Source organism: Chanodichthys erythropterus, chromosome 6 (assembly GCF_024489055.1).
Source record: "Chanodichthys erythropterus isolate Z2021 chromosome 6, ASM2448905v1, whole genome shotgun sequence".
In the NCBI taxonomy this organism is placed as follows: Eukaryota; Metazoa; Chordata; class Actinopteri; order Cypriniformes; family Xenocyprididae; genus Chanodichthys; species Chanodichthys erythropterus.
Window position 1 is genome coordinate 21,657,501 of NC_090226.1, and position 20,017 is coordinate 21,677,517.

At 37.8% G+C, this 20,017-nt stretch overlaps 1 protein-coding gene and 1 long non-coding RNA gene across 3 annotated transcripts in view; both read left to right on the plus strand.

Annotated features, from left to right (window-relative positions):
• Positions 1-8,697, plus strand: part of arrdc2 (arrestin domain containing 2) — a 9,384-nt gene extending 687 nt beyond the window's left edge. The window contains exons 1-8 of one of the 2 annotated variants that reach the window (XM_067388459.1): positions 1-3,529; positions 4,401-4,470; positions 4,577-4,724; positions 4,817-4,919; positions 5,005-5,261; positions 5,346-5,508; positions 5,617-5,771; positions 6,752-8,693. The exon at positions 1-3,529 is cut by the window's left edge and continues 129 nt beyond it. In XM_067388459.1, the coding sequence (XP_067244560.1) occupies positions 3,256-3,529; positions 4,401-4,470; positions 4,577-4,724; positions 4,817-4,919; positions 5,005-5,261; positions 5,346-5,508; positions 5,617-5,771; positions 6,752-6,808 (1,227 nt within the window). In that variant the 5' untranslated portion in view covers positions 1-3,255 and the 3' untranslated portion in view covers positions 6,809-8,693. Of the gene's footprint in view, positions 3,530-4,400; positions 4,471-4,576; positions 4,725-4,816; positions 4,920-5,004; positions 5,262-5,345; positions 5,509-5,616; positions 5,772-6,751 lie in introns of both variants that reach the window. The other variant, XM_067388460.1, reaches the window with a different exon arrangement.
• A 1,077-nt stretch (positions 8,698-9,774) lies between these two features.
• Positions 9,775-18,653, plus strand: LOC137021672 (uncharacterized). The gene is made up of 3 exons (XR_010895346.1): positions 9,775-14,001; positions 16,412-16,444; positions 17,038-18,653. It is a non-coding gene; the product is annotated as an uncharacterized lncRNA (long non-coding RNA).
• The last annotated feature ends 1,364 nt before the right edge of the window (positions 18,654-20,017 follow it).

The following is a 20,017-nucleotide window of genomic DNA, read 5'->3' on the forward strand; positions in this document are numbered from 1 at the left end:
ATCATCTGAAACATTATTTTAGTTCGTAAAAATAAGTTTTATTTATTTATTTATTGCTGTAACCCCATGGAACAGGAGAACCAGAGTCAGTCTAAATTGTGAACGAAAAATAAGTTTTGTAAACTGAATCAACCGATTCTGTGAACAGATTCGACTCGAACGAATCTTTTGTCCACGAAAAAAGTCGTAACTACTTACATTATTTGAGGGAATCCTCAATGAGTTGAGTCAGATATCAGTTTCATCAATGAATAACTACGTACGAAACACAATCATCACTTTCATATCATATGGCTCCAAAAGGCACGTTGTCGTGAGTCATACAAAGATAACAATTTTTGGTTTCGAAAAAACAGACATAATAACGTTTTATGTTGGTTAGCCAGGAACGTTTTCTTTACATAAATAGAACATTCCCTGTTGGTTCGGAGAAAATTCCACCTATATTCCCAGTATGTTCCCCAGAAGGTTCTTATTTGGTTAAAAATAACCATATGGGAAGCATATGTGAATGTTAGAGGAACGTTTTGTGTTTGCTGCTGCTGGTGTTTTATGATGATGTTTATGCCATTTTTTAGGCTTCACATTTTAAGGTCACAATTTATTGTGAATACATGAAAATTATAATGAAATAGAGCCATACAGGTTTGGAATAGCAGGAGGACGAGTACTGACAAAATGGTGAACTGTCCCTTTAAGGCTTTAAAGCTCTTAAGTGCGCGTGCAGCCATGCTGGAGTTTTGTTGATTACTCTGGACCCGGCTTCTTCTTCCTGACCTTTAACAGCTGGCACAGGAGTGATAATGCTGAGCAAATGTGTGATGTGGTTAATTATTTAACTGTTTAGGTGGAATACACAAACGACCAACTGCACTTCACAAGCCAAATGCTTGCCAGAAAGGGGATAAAAGCACAGCTTTGTCATTAAAATGAAATCACAATAAAGGCCACTTATGGGTTGATGTTAATAGGAAGGAAGTACTGATTTACAGGTAATCAGGTCATGTTTTACTTCTCTAATACTTTAAAAACTTGATATAACATGATAGTTAAAGATGTTATGACCTTGATTTCCTCTTGATTGCATCTAACAATTCAAATTATACAATTACAGTAAACAGTATAATTTCGACAACTATCTGTAATGATTTAAATATTGTTTTACATTATTATATAATTTGTGACATTATTTTAGGCTACATTTATTTTTACACAAAAAACAAGCTTCGCAATTAAATGTACCCAAGTTATTTTAAGAAATATTTTATTAATTTCATTTTTTTAATATAAAACTTAGTACTGTAAAACCTTTTTCAGCTGGTTAAACTTAGAAATGAAATTTCACCTGCTGCCTTAAAAATGTGAGTTAACTCAACTTGAAGATAACCTTTGTCTCAACTCAAAAATAGTCAAGACAATGCATTACTTTAAAGTCCGCGTGAACCAGAAGTTGCAAACGACTTTTCTTCAGTGTTGTGATGTATTTCAAAGTGAAACAGAATATTGAATAGAGGGCAGAGTTTTACTTTAGCGCTCCTCCTCTCCATCTCTCGCTCATAGTAGTAATTTAAGTAGTAATTTAAGCGATTTCAACCCAAGCCGTCAAACTGATGTCATTAGAGAAGGGGCACCGTTGCAGAGGGGAGGAGCATTTTCAAATTTTGATTAAATATTACGAAGCCAAACAATTTTTTGTGTGGATTGACTTGCACGGATGAATTGTTCACCACAAAACTAGCAATTTGAGCTAACAAAATAAATAAGGTCAATTTTGATTTCATGTGTACTTTAAGTTAAAATTTAAACTTATAGTAATGCATTGTCTTTGCTTCTACTCACATATAGTCATCTTCAAGTTGTGTTAACTTATGTTTAGTTGAGTTAACTCACATAAGTTGAACTTGCATTTCTGAGTTTAACCAGCTGAAATGTCCAAGTTACCAAAGGTTATCAGAATATAAACAGACTGCACTCAAATTTTTCTTTTCAGTGATAAAGAGAAATGAAGCGGTGGATAGATAGATCAGCCATCACAGCCAATATTTTGTCAGATATCACAACTGACAATAAAGAGCCCTGTAGGGAATATGATTATTAATATGCATGTCAGGCACTGGTTTATGTCTGCTTATATTTGAGGGTAAATTAATTGGTCGATATTTATCTATTTTGTATCATCTGCAGACTTAAGTTGGTTCTTGTGTCAGTTCAAAAATATATTGTCAACAGTTTCTCTGTATTTATGTTTAAATATTATATAAAATAGTAGTTTTTTCCCCTCTTGTGTACATTTTAGTGGTATTATCTATCAATCTCTTTCAACACTTTTGTGAGAGCAGTGATGCAGGCATCCAAACGGCGCATGCTTTTTCCATACTTGTGGATATTGAGACATAGTTTTGGTACGTGATTACATATCGCAGTGTCAGTTTAAGAAATTGTATTGCCTGGGTTGCTTATCGTTATCTAAATAAACAGCTTGTTTCTTGGCAGCACAGACGTGACAGTCCTCACGTTGTAATTTCAATTTAACACAACTAGGGGGAGAACGAACCACACTGACAACTTTACGAGTCCCTAAAACTAGTGCCGCGAATCCGCCACAAGAGGGCGACACGTGAACTTTTTTCCGCTGGTAACAAAGAAACAAGTTGTTTTGCTCTTTAACTGTCGAAAAGTGTTGTTAGCACTTTTGTTCGACCACCTTTTGGCAAACACTTAGTTTGCAATTCATATTCTTTTTGCAGTGTCACTAATTTCTCGAGCTGGAGCTAAAATGGTTTGCTTTTAAATCCTTAGTTGTTTCATCATATTTTGCAAAGGAAGTTCACATATGCATATCTTTCATAAAAATGATTGACAAGAAAGTAGCACAACAGCGAAGAATGAACCAGTTTTTGTTTTTCTGAACTTGTTCACGGGGAGGTTCCTCTGGTTTGGGCATGCTCAGTCAGCTTGTTTTTGTCTAAGAACCTGTAAGCATCAATCATCCGAGCTCTCTATCCACACCCAGTTAAGATGTTTATGAGCAGGCAGCGATTCCTGCCATAGGCCTTACATAATAAAATCAGTAAGACCGCCCACAAGAGTTAAAGGCCGACCAGGGAACATGCACAGCTTCAGTTTTGTTTTGGAACTGAAGGAAGAGCAGCTTCCTCGCACTTGAATGCACCCTCTCGCTCTTTGTTTGACTTTACACATCTGAAGGCGACGTATTTTAAGGGCTGCACTTGGAAAACTTTTGCAAGACCAAAGATGATTTTCGACAAGTTGAAAAAGTTCGACATCGTGTTTGATTCTCCGGAGATGGATAGTCCTCCGGTGTTCAGCAGTGGAGATGTTGTCTCAGGGAAGGTTGTGCTCGAGCTCTCGGCGGAGAGTAAAGTCGAGTCGCTGAAGTTACATGCAGAAGGTTTCGCTAAAGTTCACTGGACCGAGTCTCGCAGCGCTGGGTCCAGCACCGCGTACACGCAGAACTACAGCGATGAAGTGGAGTACCTGAACCGGAGAGAAGTGCTGCTGCAGGCAGGTCAGTCAGTCATTCACAGCCAGAGACAATCTAAAGCTAGTGGGCTGCCTTATTAGACAGTGTTGGGCATCAGAGACGAGATGTTTTTGCGAGTGCAAAAGCGTCCAAACATCCCAATTTAAACCATTTTCCTCTGTTAGTCAAGCTGAGTAGACTCTTAAAGGAGTTCAGCCCAAAATAAATGATTACATTTTGTTGTTACTCACCTTGTGTCGTTCTAAAACCGCATGACAATTTCTCACGTGGGACGTGATTTAAAAAACACTTTGGCCACTCTTTTCAGTGTAATGAAAGTGAAAGATGAATGAAGCTATCATAAAAACAGCCTACTCCTTTTATAGTCTTACCTTTAGTTGATGTTAATCATTAGACAATTGATTAAAAAGAGCAGAACTCGATAACGAATCATTCAGAACAGTTTTTCAATGGGATTAATCGATTCGACTTCGACAGTCGTTCACTAATCTGGTATCATTCATTCTTGTGAACGGCGGATGGCAAGATTGATAACGACTTAGATGTGTCTGTTCTTCACTCATAACATACTATGTGTCTATATAACTTATATAATACATTTTATTGTGTGTGGTGTGCATTTAGTTTGAGTGAATTGCTACACATGTTTCGATAGCTGTTTGGTTAATGTGTAAACTAATTGTTATGGTGAGCAGTATTTATGGCTGCTGAATAAACTCATTTAGGTATTATTCAAGAAGGTGTTGAAGTAGAGAAATATTTTAGACAAAGTTCTACCTTGTGCCTTTTTTAACTAACAAAATTGAAGGTTAATGTTTTTGTGAATGACAAAGATACCCTTGGTATTGTGTTTTTGGTGGTTTAATTATGTTTCTTTACCTTTATTCCCCTCCAGATAATGGAGAACTGACAGTACTGCCTGCCGGGAGACACGAATACCCTTTCAGTTTCCAGCTGCCAGAGGAGTAAGTGTTTGCTGCTTTTTAGTCATATATATAAATGTTATCAGAGAGCTTTATTTGGATAGTTTCACCAGGAAATGAGCTTTAATGTAAGTGTTTTGTCTGTCAGAACTCTAGTGACATCCTTTGAAGGGAAGCACGGCAGCATCCGATACTGGGTGAAGGTTAAGCTGCATCGCCCATGGGCCACCGTCAAGAAGATCAAGAAAGAGTTCACAGTTATCGAGCCCATTGACATCAACACACCTAGTTTACTCGTAAGCGCTCAGATTATCTGTTGCTTTGTCGTTTACTCTTCATAATTTTGGTGGCATGTGCACCAAAATGTGACGGTGGCATTTTACTTCAGGCACCTCAAGCTGGAACCAAAGAGAAGATGGCTCGCATCTGGTACCGCAACTGTGGGCAGGTGTCAATCACTGCAAAGATTGACCGCAAGGGCTACACACCAGGTGAGGACAGGAACCCACCATCACATATAAGACGTACTCAAGTTCTCCCCGCAGAAACTCTTAACATGTGGTTATTACTCTCCAGGTGAAGTGATTCCAGTCTTCGCTGAATTCGATAACTCTACTTCTCGCTCCGTGGTGCCAAAAGCTTTCATCACCCAGACGCAGACCTTCATTGCCAGAGGCACCATGAAGCAAAAACGAGCCGTGGTGGCCACATTGTGTGGGGACATAGTCGGCCCACACCGCAGGGAGACCTGGCACGGCCGAGCCATCAAAATCCCTCCTGTAGGCCCCTCCATTCTGCAGTGTCGCATCATCAAAGTAGAATATATGCTCAGGGTGAGTTTGTTGGACCTTCAAGCTACTGAACTTTTGACCGAACTTTTAAATGGTTTTACTAAACATTGCTTATTTTGTTCGTAGGTGTGTGTTGACGTTCCTGGGACGTCCAAGCTTTCCCTGGAACTTCCGCTGGTGATGGGCACAATCCCTCTGCATCCGTTCGGCAGTCGTACATCTAGCATCAGCAGCCAGTACAGCGTGAACATGGAGTGGTTTCGCATGGCCATCCCTGAGCAACCTGAACGTAAGTAAACGCCCAGCCCTAGGTTTCATTCTCTTTCATCAGCCTGAAAGCGATGTCATGCACTGAAATATCTGTCACTCACCTCGAGTCTTGTTTTTTTAACCACAGCTCCTCCAGAATACAGCTCTGTTGTCACAGAAGAGGAAGCGGTCCAGAATTCCACATCAGTCCAACCTGAAGAAGACCTCAGCGGCGTACTGCAGCGCTCCCTCATGGCCTACGTGCAGGAGTTCAGATTACGCCCACCTCCAGTGTACAGCGAGGTGAGCAGATGGTTACATTCGAGACAATATATATGTAAGACAGCAGTTCTCAATTGGTTTTGCTTCAGAACACAGATTTTACTTCAGAAGGGACCCAAAATAAAAAATAAAAGCCTGTTTCCACCTCAGAGTAAAAAAACAAACAAAACTTTTTTTTTTTTTTTTTAGGTTTTTTTTTTTTCACCCCCCTCACAACTTGTGACTTTTCCATAATTGGAAATTATATACTGTATTTGCAGCTTTAAATCTCCCAATTTTGACTTTATTGTGATTTTAATACCACAATTGGTATTAATAAAACAACTTTAGCTCACAATTTGACTTTATTTAACATTCTCTCTTATTTAAGTTTGAGGCAGAAACTGTGTTCTGTTAAAATCAAATGTTAAAATATATCAATATTTTACTACACGCAATGGCACAAAATTGGCGTCTTCCTAATATGGCTAGTGACTGCAAAGTAACAAATTCGTTTGCATCAAAGGGCCTGTTCACACCTGGTATTAAGATGTGTTTTGGTCGATTGGATCACAAGTGGACGACGCTAAATACAAATGTAAACGGGGTCTAAAATGTTTTGAGCTTGTCCACTTTTGATCACAAATGCATTCGTCCGGATTGATTTCGTAGTGTAACTACTCATGTGGTTGAATGTTTGAACGGCCACAAAAGACCTCCTACTCTCCGCCTACTGACCTAATGCATAAACATTATGGGTAGCTCGCTAATCGGATGCGGGAATGTCTTCCTTATCTACTTGTGAACGGATAGACCAAAATGCATCTTAATACCAGGTGTAAACAGGGCCAAAATACTACGTTTGATTGGATGTGCAGCCTTCGACATCGACAAACAAGATACAGGAAGCATTTTGTCCTGCCTATAAGAAATGTTTTCTTTCCCTGCTGGTATATGAATCTAGTATATTTTTCAAAAAGCATCATATTCCAAATGTTCTGTTTTTGTTTTTCTCATCATAGGTGGACCCAAACCCTCAGCCCTTCGCCAACATGCGTCCTCGTTGCATGACCTGTTGAACTCTCTGCCAGCTGAGCATCACTTGATGTTTGAAACAAAAGCCGAGATTTGATTCTCCTGGACGCCTCTCTGACTGAGACTGGTACTTGTTCCTCGTATGAGCCGTTCGCATCTGTGCTTCCTGCAGTGGGGCCGAGAGAGGAGGAGATGTCTGGACTAGGCGAGGCAGAGCGCTTTCAACAAACAAAGAGGACATTCAGTACCGGGGCGAACAAAGGTTCTGCCCATGTTTGTGTCTCAAAGAGCGACCAGACTCTGTTCTGTGCCTAGAATGATTCGTAGCCTGTCGCACCTGTATGTAGAATCAGGGAATTTTGGGCATGATCACTAGAGAATTATGGGTGGGAAGCCATTCAGAGATACTACCCATAGTGCCTTACTTTGCTGTGAATGAGGGGTGAGTCCCTCTTAACCGGCTGCAGTCTGCCACCGTAGATGTTAGCAGGCATATGTGATGCCGTCCTCTCTCACAACTGTATCATCACGTACGGCACGTTTGGTGTTGATATAAGCCAAAGAGATTGGTTTAATGTTCATGTGTGCACGGGTAATTCTATGCAAAAGGGAAAACTTAAAGCTTTAAAGAAATAATGAGGGGGAAATTTCAAATGTCAATCCTGAAAGTAGTAAATTGCATTCTTCCCTCCCCCCACCCCCCCACGGAGTGGGTAAGAACATCTCCGTTCCAACTTGATGTTGGTGTAAGTTTCATCTGGCTTGACAAAGGTCAAGTCTGTGACCTGGAATGTCTTAATGTCTTGCTGAATGTGTCTGTATAACCAAGGATAACTTTTTTCTTTGTGCAAAAACATTTTTCTTCGTCATTTTTGCCAGTGGCTTGAGGTAACGAAATGCAGGGCTAGAACAGCCCCTGACAGTGAGCTTTACAAATAATGGGGGAAAAAGACAGAGCCATGTGTATCCAAGGTGCCTTTTTTTATTTTTTAGAAATAACGATGAACGACTACAGGGATTATGTCACGTTAAGCTTTCCTGGTGTTACGACTCCCTGAAGTGTCCTTACAAACATTCCAAAAATACCACAGACTTGCTTCATTTCCAAATGATGAAAAAGTGTAACTTCAGGTTTAAAGACCGTGATTGTTTATGGCACTCATTTCAAATGAATGTATTTTATAGATTTTGTTGTTATTGAAATTTGTGTCAAGTATATTTTTTGTTAACCACTTTTAAGTAAATAAAAAAAAGAAAAACATATGAATATGGTGTTTTATTTCATATGAATCTGGAAATAATTATAATGGAATGTTTCATTATTTATAATATTATCATTTTTAATATTACACCAAGGGTAGGTACAGTTTAAGCAATATATTTGCTTCAGCTTATTTCAGAACAACAAAAGTTTTAGTTCAAAATGCATTACTTGTAAGGTGCATTCAGAGTTCATCGCTCATATATAATTATTTGACATGAAAACTTTGTTTTCCGTCCAAGAGGACTACAGCAGTTTTCATGAGGGTTGTGCTTCTACTATATATAACATAAGTAGAGCCTGAGGCACAGAGTGTCCTTTTTCCTCCTGTGTTGTTTTCTGAAATGCTTCCATTCTTTCACAATCCCATAATTACTTATTCAAAATTGAACCTCATAAAAATAAAAATCTTATGAGAACGAGGTTAATAATGTATTTTGTATCATGATTCAAGTTCATTGAATCTATAAACACACAGCATCGTAGAACTGCATTCTTTTGCTATTAATACACCTTTGTTTTGGAAGACATGAAAAGTTTTTAATACTTGAACACGGCACTGTATCAGGGTCACCTGATCCTGTAAGCATAACACATGGTGTTTTTGTAAGTGACTCACAGTAAAATCACTTATCATAAAGAACCTGCCCTGCACAATAAAACAGAGGTGCCTCACAAAGGATCTTTTTTTCCCACTTTATAACAATTTAAAGACCTTTGAGCTCATGGCTAACAAAAGCAAATGAGACTGTGGAGCTAAATGCCTTATTTTACAGTAGATAATGTTGTGTGTAATGTATACCTGTGTGTGTTTGTGTAAAGTTTCAGCCCCAGCACTGCTGATTCATCTGTTGGTTTAACGTCTTCTTTTCTTCACAAAACAAGAAACTGGGTCAAATGAGATATTCAATGACGAAAATGTAGGTCGGACCTGATTTTATTGGGAATTTATTAGATTGAGAGTTAAGTTATTATTAGATTTTGATAAAGATTGTGAAAACATTTGGAATATCATGTGCTGATAAATCGTACACAGTAAGACGAGGCGCGGGTGTAAAGTTCTCATAGGACGCGTTCTTGAATTTAAAGGGTTAGTTCACCCGAAAATTGTCATCATTTACTCAACCTCGTGTCATTCCAAACTCATGAGACTTTCGTTTATCTTCTTAACACAAATGAAGCTCTTTTAAATGCAATATGAGAGATTTCTATCTCTCCATTGACATCTACATACCCACAACTTTGACGCTTCAAAAAGTTCATAAAAAGATCGTAAAACTAATCCATATGGATCAAACAGTTTTGTCCAAATTTTCTGAAGAGACACAATCACTTCTTTTGACGAAAAGATTGAATTTATGCCTTTATTCGCATATAAACATTCATCAGCGAACATTAACAGAAGCACAACTTGTCACGTGACCCGTGAGAACAAACCTCATTGGTTCTCACATGTCAAGCAAACATGCTTGAGCTTCTGTTTACCATCATTTATGTGTGCATTGATGAATGTTTATATGTGAATATATGCCTGAATTAAATCTTTTCATTATTATAAAGCGATCAATCTCTTCAGAAAATATGGACTACACCACTCAATTCATATGGATTAGTTTTACGATGTCTTTATGAACTTTTTGAAGTATCAAAGTGGTAGTTGCGTAGACCGTCAATGGAGGGACAGAAATCTCTCAGATTTCATTAAAAAAATTTCATTTATGTTCTAAAGATAAACAAAATGGGTTTGGAATGACATGAGGGTGAGTAAATGATGACAGAATTTTCATTTTGGTGTGAACTAACTCTCTGAAGTCCACGTGAACCGGAAGTTGCAAACGACTTTTCTCCAGTGTTGTGACGTATTTCCAAGTGAAACAGAATATTGAACAGAGGGCATAGTTTTACTTTAGCGCTCCTCCTCTCCATATCTCGCTCATAGCAGACTAGCGGTTGCAGAGGAGTGGTTTACGCGATTTCAACCCAAGCCGTCAAACTGACGTTATCAGAGAAGGGGCGCCGGTGCAGAGGGGAGGAGCATTTTCAGATTTTAATTAAATATTATGAAGCCAAACAATTGTTTTTGTGTGGATTGACTTGCATGGATGAATTGTTCACCACAAAACTAGCAATTTGAGCTAACAAAATAAATAAGGTCAATTTTGATTTCATGTGTACTTTAAAAACAAGAGAAGTCGCTTGATGGAATAAAAAAAGAATTCAGCTCTAGACAGTTTTAAAAGTTGAACTGCTTTTTACTTAAAATGGTGTTCGAAAAACATTGTGAATCACAGCACAATGGTCAAATACAGTGTGTCCGTCTAGCACAAGTTTACACAGAAAAACAAAAAGCAGCTAAATGAAACTCAAAATGCATTCTAAATAAATTGTAGGTCAAATTTTATGTTGACTTTATCCTGTAAGATACTAATGTGTGTTTTTGACATTTACAGAAAACAAAACAAAAATTCCCAAATCAAGATTAGAAGCACGGATTAGAGGTTTAGAAGTTAAACAAGTTTTAAAGCAAACAGAGAATCTGCTTCCTAAAATAGTTTTCTACAGGTGAATCTGTAAACAGTATGTTTGGTATAAAATAAAACTCCAGTTAAACAAGTGTAGCGACACTCAAGAAGTAACAGTATTTTCTGCCTGAAAGCTTTGCTAAAGATGATAAAACTTTTAAGCATTCATATTTGCAATTTAATTATGTCTTAAATATGTTTTTGGCACATTCATTTTATGGTCTAAATATTTCTACAGGCAAAAGAAAACATCAAGTCAGTACATTAAACTGCACAAACAAATCAGCAGTGATATTTGCGTCTATCTGTCCTTAGAGAGGCTTCCTTACATGGAGACATGACGTTCAAGGCTGTGCATCTGGGTGTGAGACCCTTGTTGACTTCACACGGGCGGATCAGTTTGCTGTGAAGCCCGTGGACTTCATGGAAACCAAACTTAAGGGGCAGATCAAGAGGCTACTATTACAGTCAAGGAATCTCCAAAAATATCCAGACATTCGCGCAGACGAAAAACAACACATTTCTTGACCTTGTTTATGCCCATTTATGACTTAAAACGCACTTGTTTTGGTTTGCACTATTACACATTTGGAGGTTCTGAGAGCATCTGAAGGCTGAGTTGTTTATTGCATTTCCAGCTGCCTGTTCGCTTTGTTCTCTTTGGACAGCACTGAGCTTTGTCCGTTTCCCGAAAATTATGCGGAATCAAATAGCCAAATAGATTAAGTCAGATTTTTCCCACTGATGTGGTACTAGGAGGCGTTCAGCCCCAAACCAAAACACTTGTGTTATCATTATCAGTGCAAAGGATAAAAAAAACATAAAAAAGCAAAACTTATGCTTGAACTATTTGCATTTAATATTCTGCACTTGGATCTTGGCACAATTATGAATCAAAAAAAGGGGCAAAGGCCAGGAATTAAGTGTTGTTGATATATTCCTGCATGCACGTGAGCAAACACTGTAGATATGGGTGACAATTGTTAAATGCGTCAAAAGCACATGCATGTTACTTCCCCCATCAGGCTGCGCTGCACGTGGCGTTGTGTTCCACCTCCGCTCTTGGCTTGTGTCCAGGTCTCAGACAGAGCTGTGAAGCTATGGTAAATATTGTGAGGAATGTATGGAGGGGCTGAGAAGGAATGTATTTACCTCGGGTCAAAAGAAAGTTTCGTACATATCTTTCCTTGGTGAATTGAAAAAGCATAAACAAAATGTGTTTGCAGATTTTGTACTGCAATTGCACAATTGCAATACTAGAGGAACAAGATGTTCTCCAAGATTGTTTCTCCCTCTCTTTTGCTCTCAATAGTGGCGGTCAAACTTATGCAGAACCACAGTCTTATAAAAAACAACTGCCATTTCCCTTCAGTAATTCATTATACTTAGTATTCCATTGTACTCTAAGTTTGACAACCACTAAAGGGATCGGTTCATCGTCGTTTTGCCAAGTAAGACGTGTTCCTGGATCAACATCTTTGTTGGTCCTGGAACAACATTCCAATCAACCAATCAGATTTCAGGGACAAGTTTGCAGTTTGTGACAAGTTTAGGCTTACAACCAGGCTTAGGTGCTTCTACATCAGCGTTATTGTTATATCATTTCTCTCTGATTTTAGGGATAGGTTATTGGTAGGGTTAGATTTAGGAGTTACAGTTAGATTTTCAGGTGGGAATGTTATTCCAGGATCAACAAAATATTTCATACTTGGCAAAATCACAGTGACTATATTGAGCAGAACATCCAAGCTGCTCTTTTCCATACAATGAAAGCATATGGACTCATTTCACAGACTGAGATGATGCATTTCCATGGTTATTAACTGAAAATGTATCAACATTTTTATATTTTCCTTAAAAAAAAAAAAAAAACATTGAAAAATCGAATGTAAATTTATAACTCTATACTTTGTGTTATATTACCCTGGCATTAAATTTCAGAAAACTAGTTCTGTTTCTAATATAACAAATTTGACATCTTTCTCTTTTCTGACCACCGTAATCAATGTCTCAGTATTTATTTATTGTTTTCGCTATTCGACTGCATGGGAGCGCAAAAATATATTTATATATTTGTATATATAAAAATATATACTTTCTGTTCACCACAATACACTTTCAGAAAAAAAGGTACAAAAGCTGTCAGTGGGGCAATACCTTTTCAAAAGGTGCACTTTTGTACCGAAAGGGTGCATATTGGTACCTTAAAGGTATATATAGGTACCTAAAGAGTACCTAAAAGGAACAGAAGTGTTCATTTTGAAAAGGTGTTGCCCCAGTGACAGCTTTTGTACCCTTTTTTCCTGAAAGTGTAGGGTTTATCCAATTATCATGACTTCTGCTTTGGAGAACCCGGAAATGTGAAAAGGGTTCATGGAGTTCCATGGGTTTGAAATCACATTATGTTGAGTAATTGATCAAAGCACTTGCACAAAGCACATCTCTCATGTTTTTTTTGTGTTTTTTTTAGAGAAATGTGTCTTCAGGGTGTAACTGTGACCAATGACTCTTCTTAGCTCTTCTTAGTTCACTCAAAAATGCAAATTCTGCCACTTACTCTTCCTCAAGTGGTTTTGGACCGCATTGACTTTCATTGTATGGACAAAAACAGCTCGTCAAAAATCAATCATGTTCCACAGAAAGAAAGTCATACAGGTTTGGAACGACATGAAGATGATGAAAAAGTTCGTATTTTTGGGTGAACTACCCCTTTAAGAGCAACAAGTTGTATGCCATATGCTGTTCCAGCTTTGGCCATTAGGAGGAGTTGCCATTTCCCACACATGGTAATCCTGAAAGAGTGCTGAGAACCTATGCCTAGTTTAACAGTGCACTCTAAACACCTTCGGTTAAAATTGGAAGCTTCTTCTAAACTTTCGTCTGCACATTTTGTTTCCAAAATGCTGAACTGTGAAGAACTGACTGAGTCATGTGCATATACTGACATCAGTAAGACTTTCTGGTCAGCTCTTCCCCTTTTTAAACTTTCCAAACAGTCATCATTATCCACAAACCCCCACTCAAAACAATGACACTGTGAGAAAAGAGAACAATTTGGGTCATAATTGGTAGAATGCGATGCATACTAAACCACAAGACACACTCCCACTAGGCAGGAGCATGATAAGAGGGCTGCTGTATAAACAGGGAGGTTTGGGAATAATGTGATTATCTTTTCATAGATCTCTCAGGAGAGATCCTTGCTTATCTGACGTCATACTTTATGTACAAGTAAACAACCGGCACTGAGGGGAATAACCAGACGTAAACACTCAAATGGTGACTGTCAATAAGATTTAAAGTGTTGACAAGACCACAGATCTGATAAGGAAGGAAGGAGGGAAGAAAAACGGGAAGAAAATTATGTTTGTGGCTGGCTTTGAAGGTATGACGGTCAGGATTAAAAGATCGAAGGACAGAAAGAAGGAAACAGGGAGAGAGAAAGAGTATGTAGGTCAGTGTATATTCTGGAAGTGACAGCAAACTCGATGACCTTTCAGCCATTAAATAACTCCCGTACCACTGTCAACTTTTGCTGACGCTTAGTTTATTTGCAGCACACTGATTCGGGTTTCACTTATTACAATATTTGTTGTGTATTTGTTTTAAAGTACTTGCTGTTCAGTACTGGCAGCAGTGAATGACGAAATTACTACAGCAGGATGCGTAAAACACCACTGAACCTGATATTGAAGGGATTAGGAAATCAGGATGACATGTTCACTATGCCTGTTCTTCAAAGCTAATGACAGACTTTGGGATTTTGGAATGTCCTGTTGAGCTTTGCGTCTGCAATACTGCATATTGTCTTACAGTTTTTCTTCAAACAGTGTCTAACAATGTATATACATACGTCACAGAAGAATTCTAACATTTTTTTGTCATTTTTTAGCCAATTTTGCTGTATGACGACATTTGTGGAACCAAAGGGCCAACTCATTCGTCTTTCTATGGCTTATTTCAAAAATTTAATATTTTCATATTTTTGTACATTTTCACAAAATTACAATTTTTATTTGAAATGACAATATAAATAAAAATTTCTGTTTAAATTTCACTTTTTTGTTTACATTACTTTTCACATCTGACAGAAAGTTATAATTTTAGTAAAAATGGATATCTAGTATATAAAAAAGGAAATGGTTTAGACCTAATTCACTTTTTGTTTAGATCATAGCGTTAAAAATGTAATAATTAAACCAATTAAATATATTAGATTTTTCTACTTAAAAGTGCTGTATAAGTTTTTGACTGTACTAAAGCATAAAAATACCATAATATGTTTGCAGATATTTATTAACCATGCTGAGTTCACATATTGCTACAGTCGGTTATTTTACTTTAAAATTTGCGTTCCATGTTGGAATTTGTGTTTTTGTTTTGCTCTGTGCAAGACCGCACGTTGCCAATTTACCCAACAGTATTTCACCACCCCGGATTGCCAGTTGGCCGAAAACACATGCAGCAAATTGCAGCCATGGAAGCCATCGAACAAACTGGGTCAGAGATCACAGATATTCTCCCCGACCTAAAAAGCCTCAGCATATATCTAAAAACCTCTATGAACGGAAGCATATTTAAATGTGATATCAACTCATCATAAATCAATAAATCAACTAATTATCTTACAGTGTGTAAGTCTCCTCGCCTTCCAATGTCAATTGAGCTCGCTCCTGTTGCGTGTCTTCAAACTGGCCACCCGCGAGAGCATCTAGGGGGCGGGGCAAACAATATTTCGAATTTGGACTGCAGTACCCATTTCAACCACTAGCTGCCATTCTTACATAGAGCTCCTTTAAAGGGGTGGTTGATTATGGTTTCACTTTTTTAACTTTAGTTTGTGTGTAATGTTAGAGCATAAACAACATCTGCGAAGTTATGACGCTCAAAGTTCAAAGCAAAGGGAGATATTTTCTTTTAAAAAAATCACTTTTTAAGGACTACAGCAAACAGCTGGTAGGGACTACAACAAGCTTCTTCCCTGATTAGTGACATCACTAACCCTAAAATTTACATAAACCCTGTCCTCAGGAACACGCAACAAAGGGGAGAACTTTAGCGCTCCTCCTCTCCATCTCTCACTCTTAGCAGAGTAACGGTTGGAGGGGAGTGGTTTAAGCATTTTCAACCTAAGCCGTCAAACTGACTTCATCAGAGAAGGAACGCCATTCCAGACCGGAAGTAACTTTTCAGATTTTGATTAAAGATTGCCACGACAATCCGTGTATTAACTTGCATGGATTAATTGCTCACCACATATGCACTAACAAAGTAAATAGGGTCAATTTTGATTTCATGATGACTTTAAGATAGTTAACTCCACATCAGCTACATAAATTCATCAACTAACCATTCAGAAACGTCCTCTTGCATTCTACATGTTGTTATTTCTTCTTCAGTCTCTCCATCATTGTCCTCCTCCGATTTGAACATAAAAGACTGAACAGTCAGTGAGGTAATCAGAGCGCTAACACTAGCTCTTGAAACTCCGCCCTCATCTTGGGAGAAGCAGCTCATTTGCATTTAAAGGGACACACACAAACAGAGTGTTTTTGCTCACCCTCAAAAAGTGACAAATTTAACATACTATAAAAATGATCAATGGGGTATTTTGAGCTAAAACTTACACATACACACTCTGGGGACATCAGAGACTTATTTTATATTTTGTAAAGTAAGTGCCATATGACCCCTTAAAAAATTAAAAGTGTTGGTTTGAGACAAGGGTAAATAGTAGCTAAAATATGTATACATAAAATGTAAAAATTTGTGGCCATATTTAATAATTTGTTCCCTTGTTTTAATTTACAACAACAGTAACTTGTTGATTTTTTTGTTTGTTTGTTTGTTTTGTTTTCTTGCAGGTCTCCATATATTGAATATACAGGATTTGAAAAGTAAGTAGCAAAAATAAATTTTGAAATGGTTAGCCTGCTTTTCCCCCTAAAACTGCTGCTTGTAGTTTTAAGCATGGAAAACACTGCACTTTTTTTCAAAGTGCTTTGTTATCAAGTTATCACCCCTGTCCTGGCTGTACAATGAGAATTTACAGACCACTCTTTGGCCGTCTATGTAGGTCAGACTAGCATGCCTGCATCTTTAACTATCAGAGAAATTTTGGCTGCTGAAAGCTGCTAACCAAAACAAGACTACACCTTCTCCACTTTCGGCCGGCCCTGAACAAACTAATGTTACACAAAGCGTGGGCAGGGCAGCCAAACAGGACGGTCACATAATAATAAAGAACATCTTTTCCTACGTGATTTCTCTCAGGTCCTGCTCTGAGTGAAGTGTCAAATAACCCTCTACAGACTGAGAATATGTTTATGAATACAACTCCAGTTGAACACATGTTATTAGTAGCCTAATCAAACTGTCTGGTTGGTTGGATAACAAAATATTTAAAATATTAACAAAAAATATAAAAACCCATTTTTGATAGTTCTTATACCCTTACTGCACATCATGTCTGTTTTAATTTCTCCTATAGAATTTCACAAGAAACATCTGCGACAAACATAACTGAGAAATAGAGTAAGGATGTGATTCTGAAGACCTTGCCAAGCAGCACACCCTTGGTGCGGATTTCCTGCTGCCATCCTGACGTGATATTCAAAAATCAAGTCTCAATCTCATATTTTCCCCCTGAGATATTTATCTTTGTCACCTGTGAAGGAAATCATGATGTTTTTGAGCTGAACAAATGTTTTGATGATCTCCTTACCTTGTAAGAGGGTCTCATCTTACAAAAAAACAAGGCCTATACGTTTCGCCTATGCACATGAAATCAGAAGCTGTGAAGGCAGATCTAAAGGTAAATGCACTGAGAAGTTCATATACTGAATAAATACAAATGTAATTTTACATGAAACTATTTTTTTACATCTCATATGCTCAATCCTTCTCCTAGAAGTCGACAAACAAGGATCATGTGATTTCCTTAGTTCTCACGCAAACCTTTTCACATGGATTGTTGTGCAGTTTATGGGGTTTTCCCAATTTAGCTAATGAAAATGAACCTGAATTACACAACTGTTACATCATTTGGTGACACAGCTCATGATCTCTTGAGTTTCCTTGTAATCCCTTCACTCAGTTCACTCTTGATATATTGTTTCCTGCAATTAAACGGCACACATTTGTCGTATTTTGGTATTTACACCAGCAGGAATTAAATAATCTGCATCTACTGCACTTTGAATGTGCTGCAGTGTTTGTTTGTTTTTTGGCATCAGCTGATTGGTCCACATGCTTGGTCCTGTTCTGTGGCTCATGTAGCACTTTACATGACAGAAATATGATTTTGTTTTCCAGATCTTTTAGATAAGTGTGTTTTTAATGATGTCATAACTACTCAAAAGCTTTCAGTCAACCATTGTAGACTAAACAAAGACAGACATGTGCAATAATAAGAGTGTAGATTTAAAGGGATACTCCACTCAAAAATGAAAACTCTCTCATCATTTACTCACCCTCACTTTTTCCCAAATGTATATGACTTCCTTCAGATAAACATAAATGAAGATTTGTTTTATATCACTGCAAATCCATCACTGCAAGTCTATATTATACAAGTTTACAGGACTGCCAAAGTTTAAAGCTTAAAAGAATAAAATAACATAAATAATCAAAACTGCTTGGCGAACTTACAATTAAATAACATATTTCAAATAAACAAAAAAATCTGACATGACTTGTCCCATAAATGTTGTTTCTTATGCTCAAATAGCATTTAAAAACATATTTTCCAGGCTAGACAAGCTAATGCGCATGTGCAGTCATAAGTGCGAGTCTCAGGTTTCTATGGGAACCGGAGCTTCTAACGGCAGCTGCAGTGACGCAATGACTTTAACAATCAGCGATTGGCTCTTTTACTTAGAAGGGCGGGACATATTCCGCCATATTGCACGTTGCAGTTTCTCCCATTTATAAGTAAAAAGTTGCATCCCAAATGATGCACTATGTACTTATACACTATGTACTTGTACACTATGCACTCATCCATGTAGTGCGTGAATTGTATTATGTTATTTTGTCATTTAACAACGGTTTCCGAGCCTCCCTTCCACTTCACTATGTAATTAAAGCTGTAATTAAAGGTGCTACAGAGGATGTTTTGTTTTATACATGTTTGCAATATTACTTGAAACTGTCTTTACTAACTTATAAAAGACTATTTATTAGGTGCACTGAAAGGAATAATATTAATATACATCATCTGTGCACGAAGTAGGGCCTTAAAAACATCAGCCAATCGTTTACGCGATGATCGTGTAAACGATTGGCTCTCTGGCTTGTCAGTGACTACCATGACGTTCCCTGTGAGAGATGTTCGCGCTCCAGTAACTTTCCACACTCCACAGATGCTGCATGCAATGTTTTTGTCAGGAGTAACAACTGCAGATTATGAGTTACCTGCGGTGAGTCCGACATAATGAATCCACTAACACGACACAGTGAATGCCGGTGGTAAACAAACACTCGTTTTCCAATACTCGTGCACGAGTTTTGGGAGGCGTTCCCTCGAAATGAGCTGTGAAGGAGGGGGGTTGTTCTTTCGCATGCGCTCATTTCAAAAATTCACTAACAGTCTTTGGTTTCTCAGTCGACAAAAAGATCCTCTGTAGCACCTTTAAAGTCGAGTGCATGAAGTGTTTTAGTGCATCATCCGGATATTTAAAGTGCACTTTTTCTTTTTGGAACTTTGTGTGAACGCACTACTCGCACTATTTACACTTAAAAACGTCATAGAATAGTGCATAAGTACGCGAATTGGGACGCACCTATAGAGTACCTCAGGGATGATGTGTTTTTGTAGGCCAACCCGGAAGTTAGCGGCGCACGGGTTCCCTAGATCAAAAGCCTATGCATTTTTCCCATAGACTTTTGGAAAATATGCTCTGTGTTTAACAAAGGTTTATGACACTTACACATTTTGTCTATCAAGATAATCTTTACAAGTTAACACATTTATACAGTTTGAAGCCTAAATAAATATAAAAAGCTAACAGTAGGCTATAAACGGACTACAGCACACCATGGTCGCGGATCAACGTCATCACCACCAAGCTTCCTCAAACTTTATTTAGAAAACAACTCTATTTAAAAACATGCTCGCTGATTATGATCTGCGCTGTGTATGAATACTTATCCACTTTTTCATGAGAAATGCTGTCCAAATGTCCTGTTTGTCATGATGATGTCTAAAGTACCCGCAAAAGGAAGTAGTCCCTTTTAGCAATTTGTTAGCAACTGCCGTTGTAACTGCGTGTTAGAACTGGTGTGTTTTATGTCATAGATCAAAACGTGAAAATATTTTGAGGCTTTGTTAACCACAGACCTTATTTCAGGCGATTTAACAAAAACCCATTCAAAAACCCACATGGAAAAAACCTATATAAACATATATGTTTCAATATAGGTTTTGATATAGGTTTTTAATATATGTGACATATATAAAATTGGCCGTT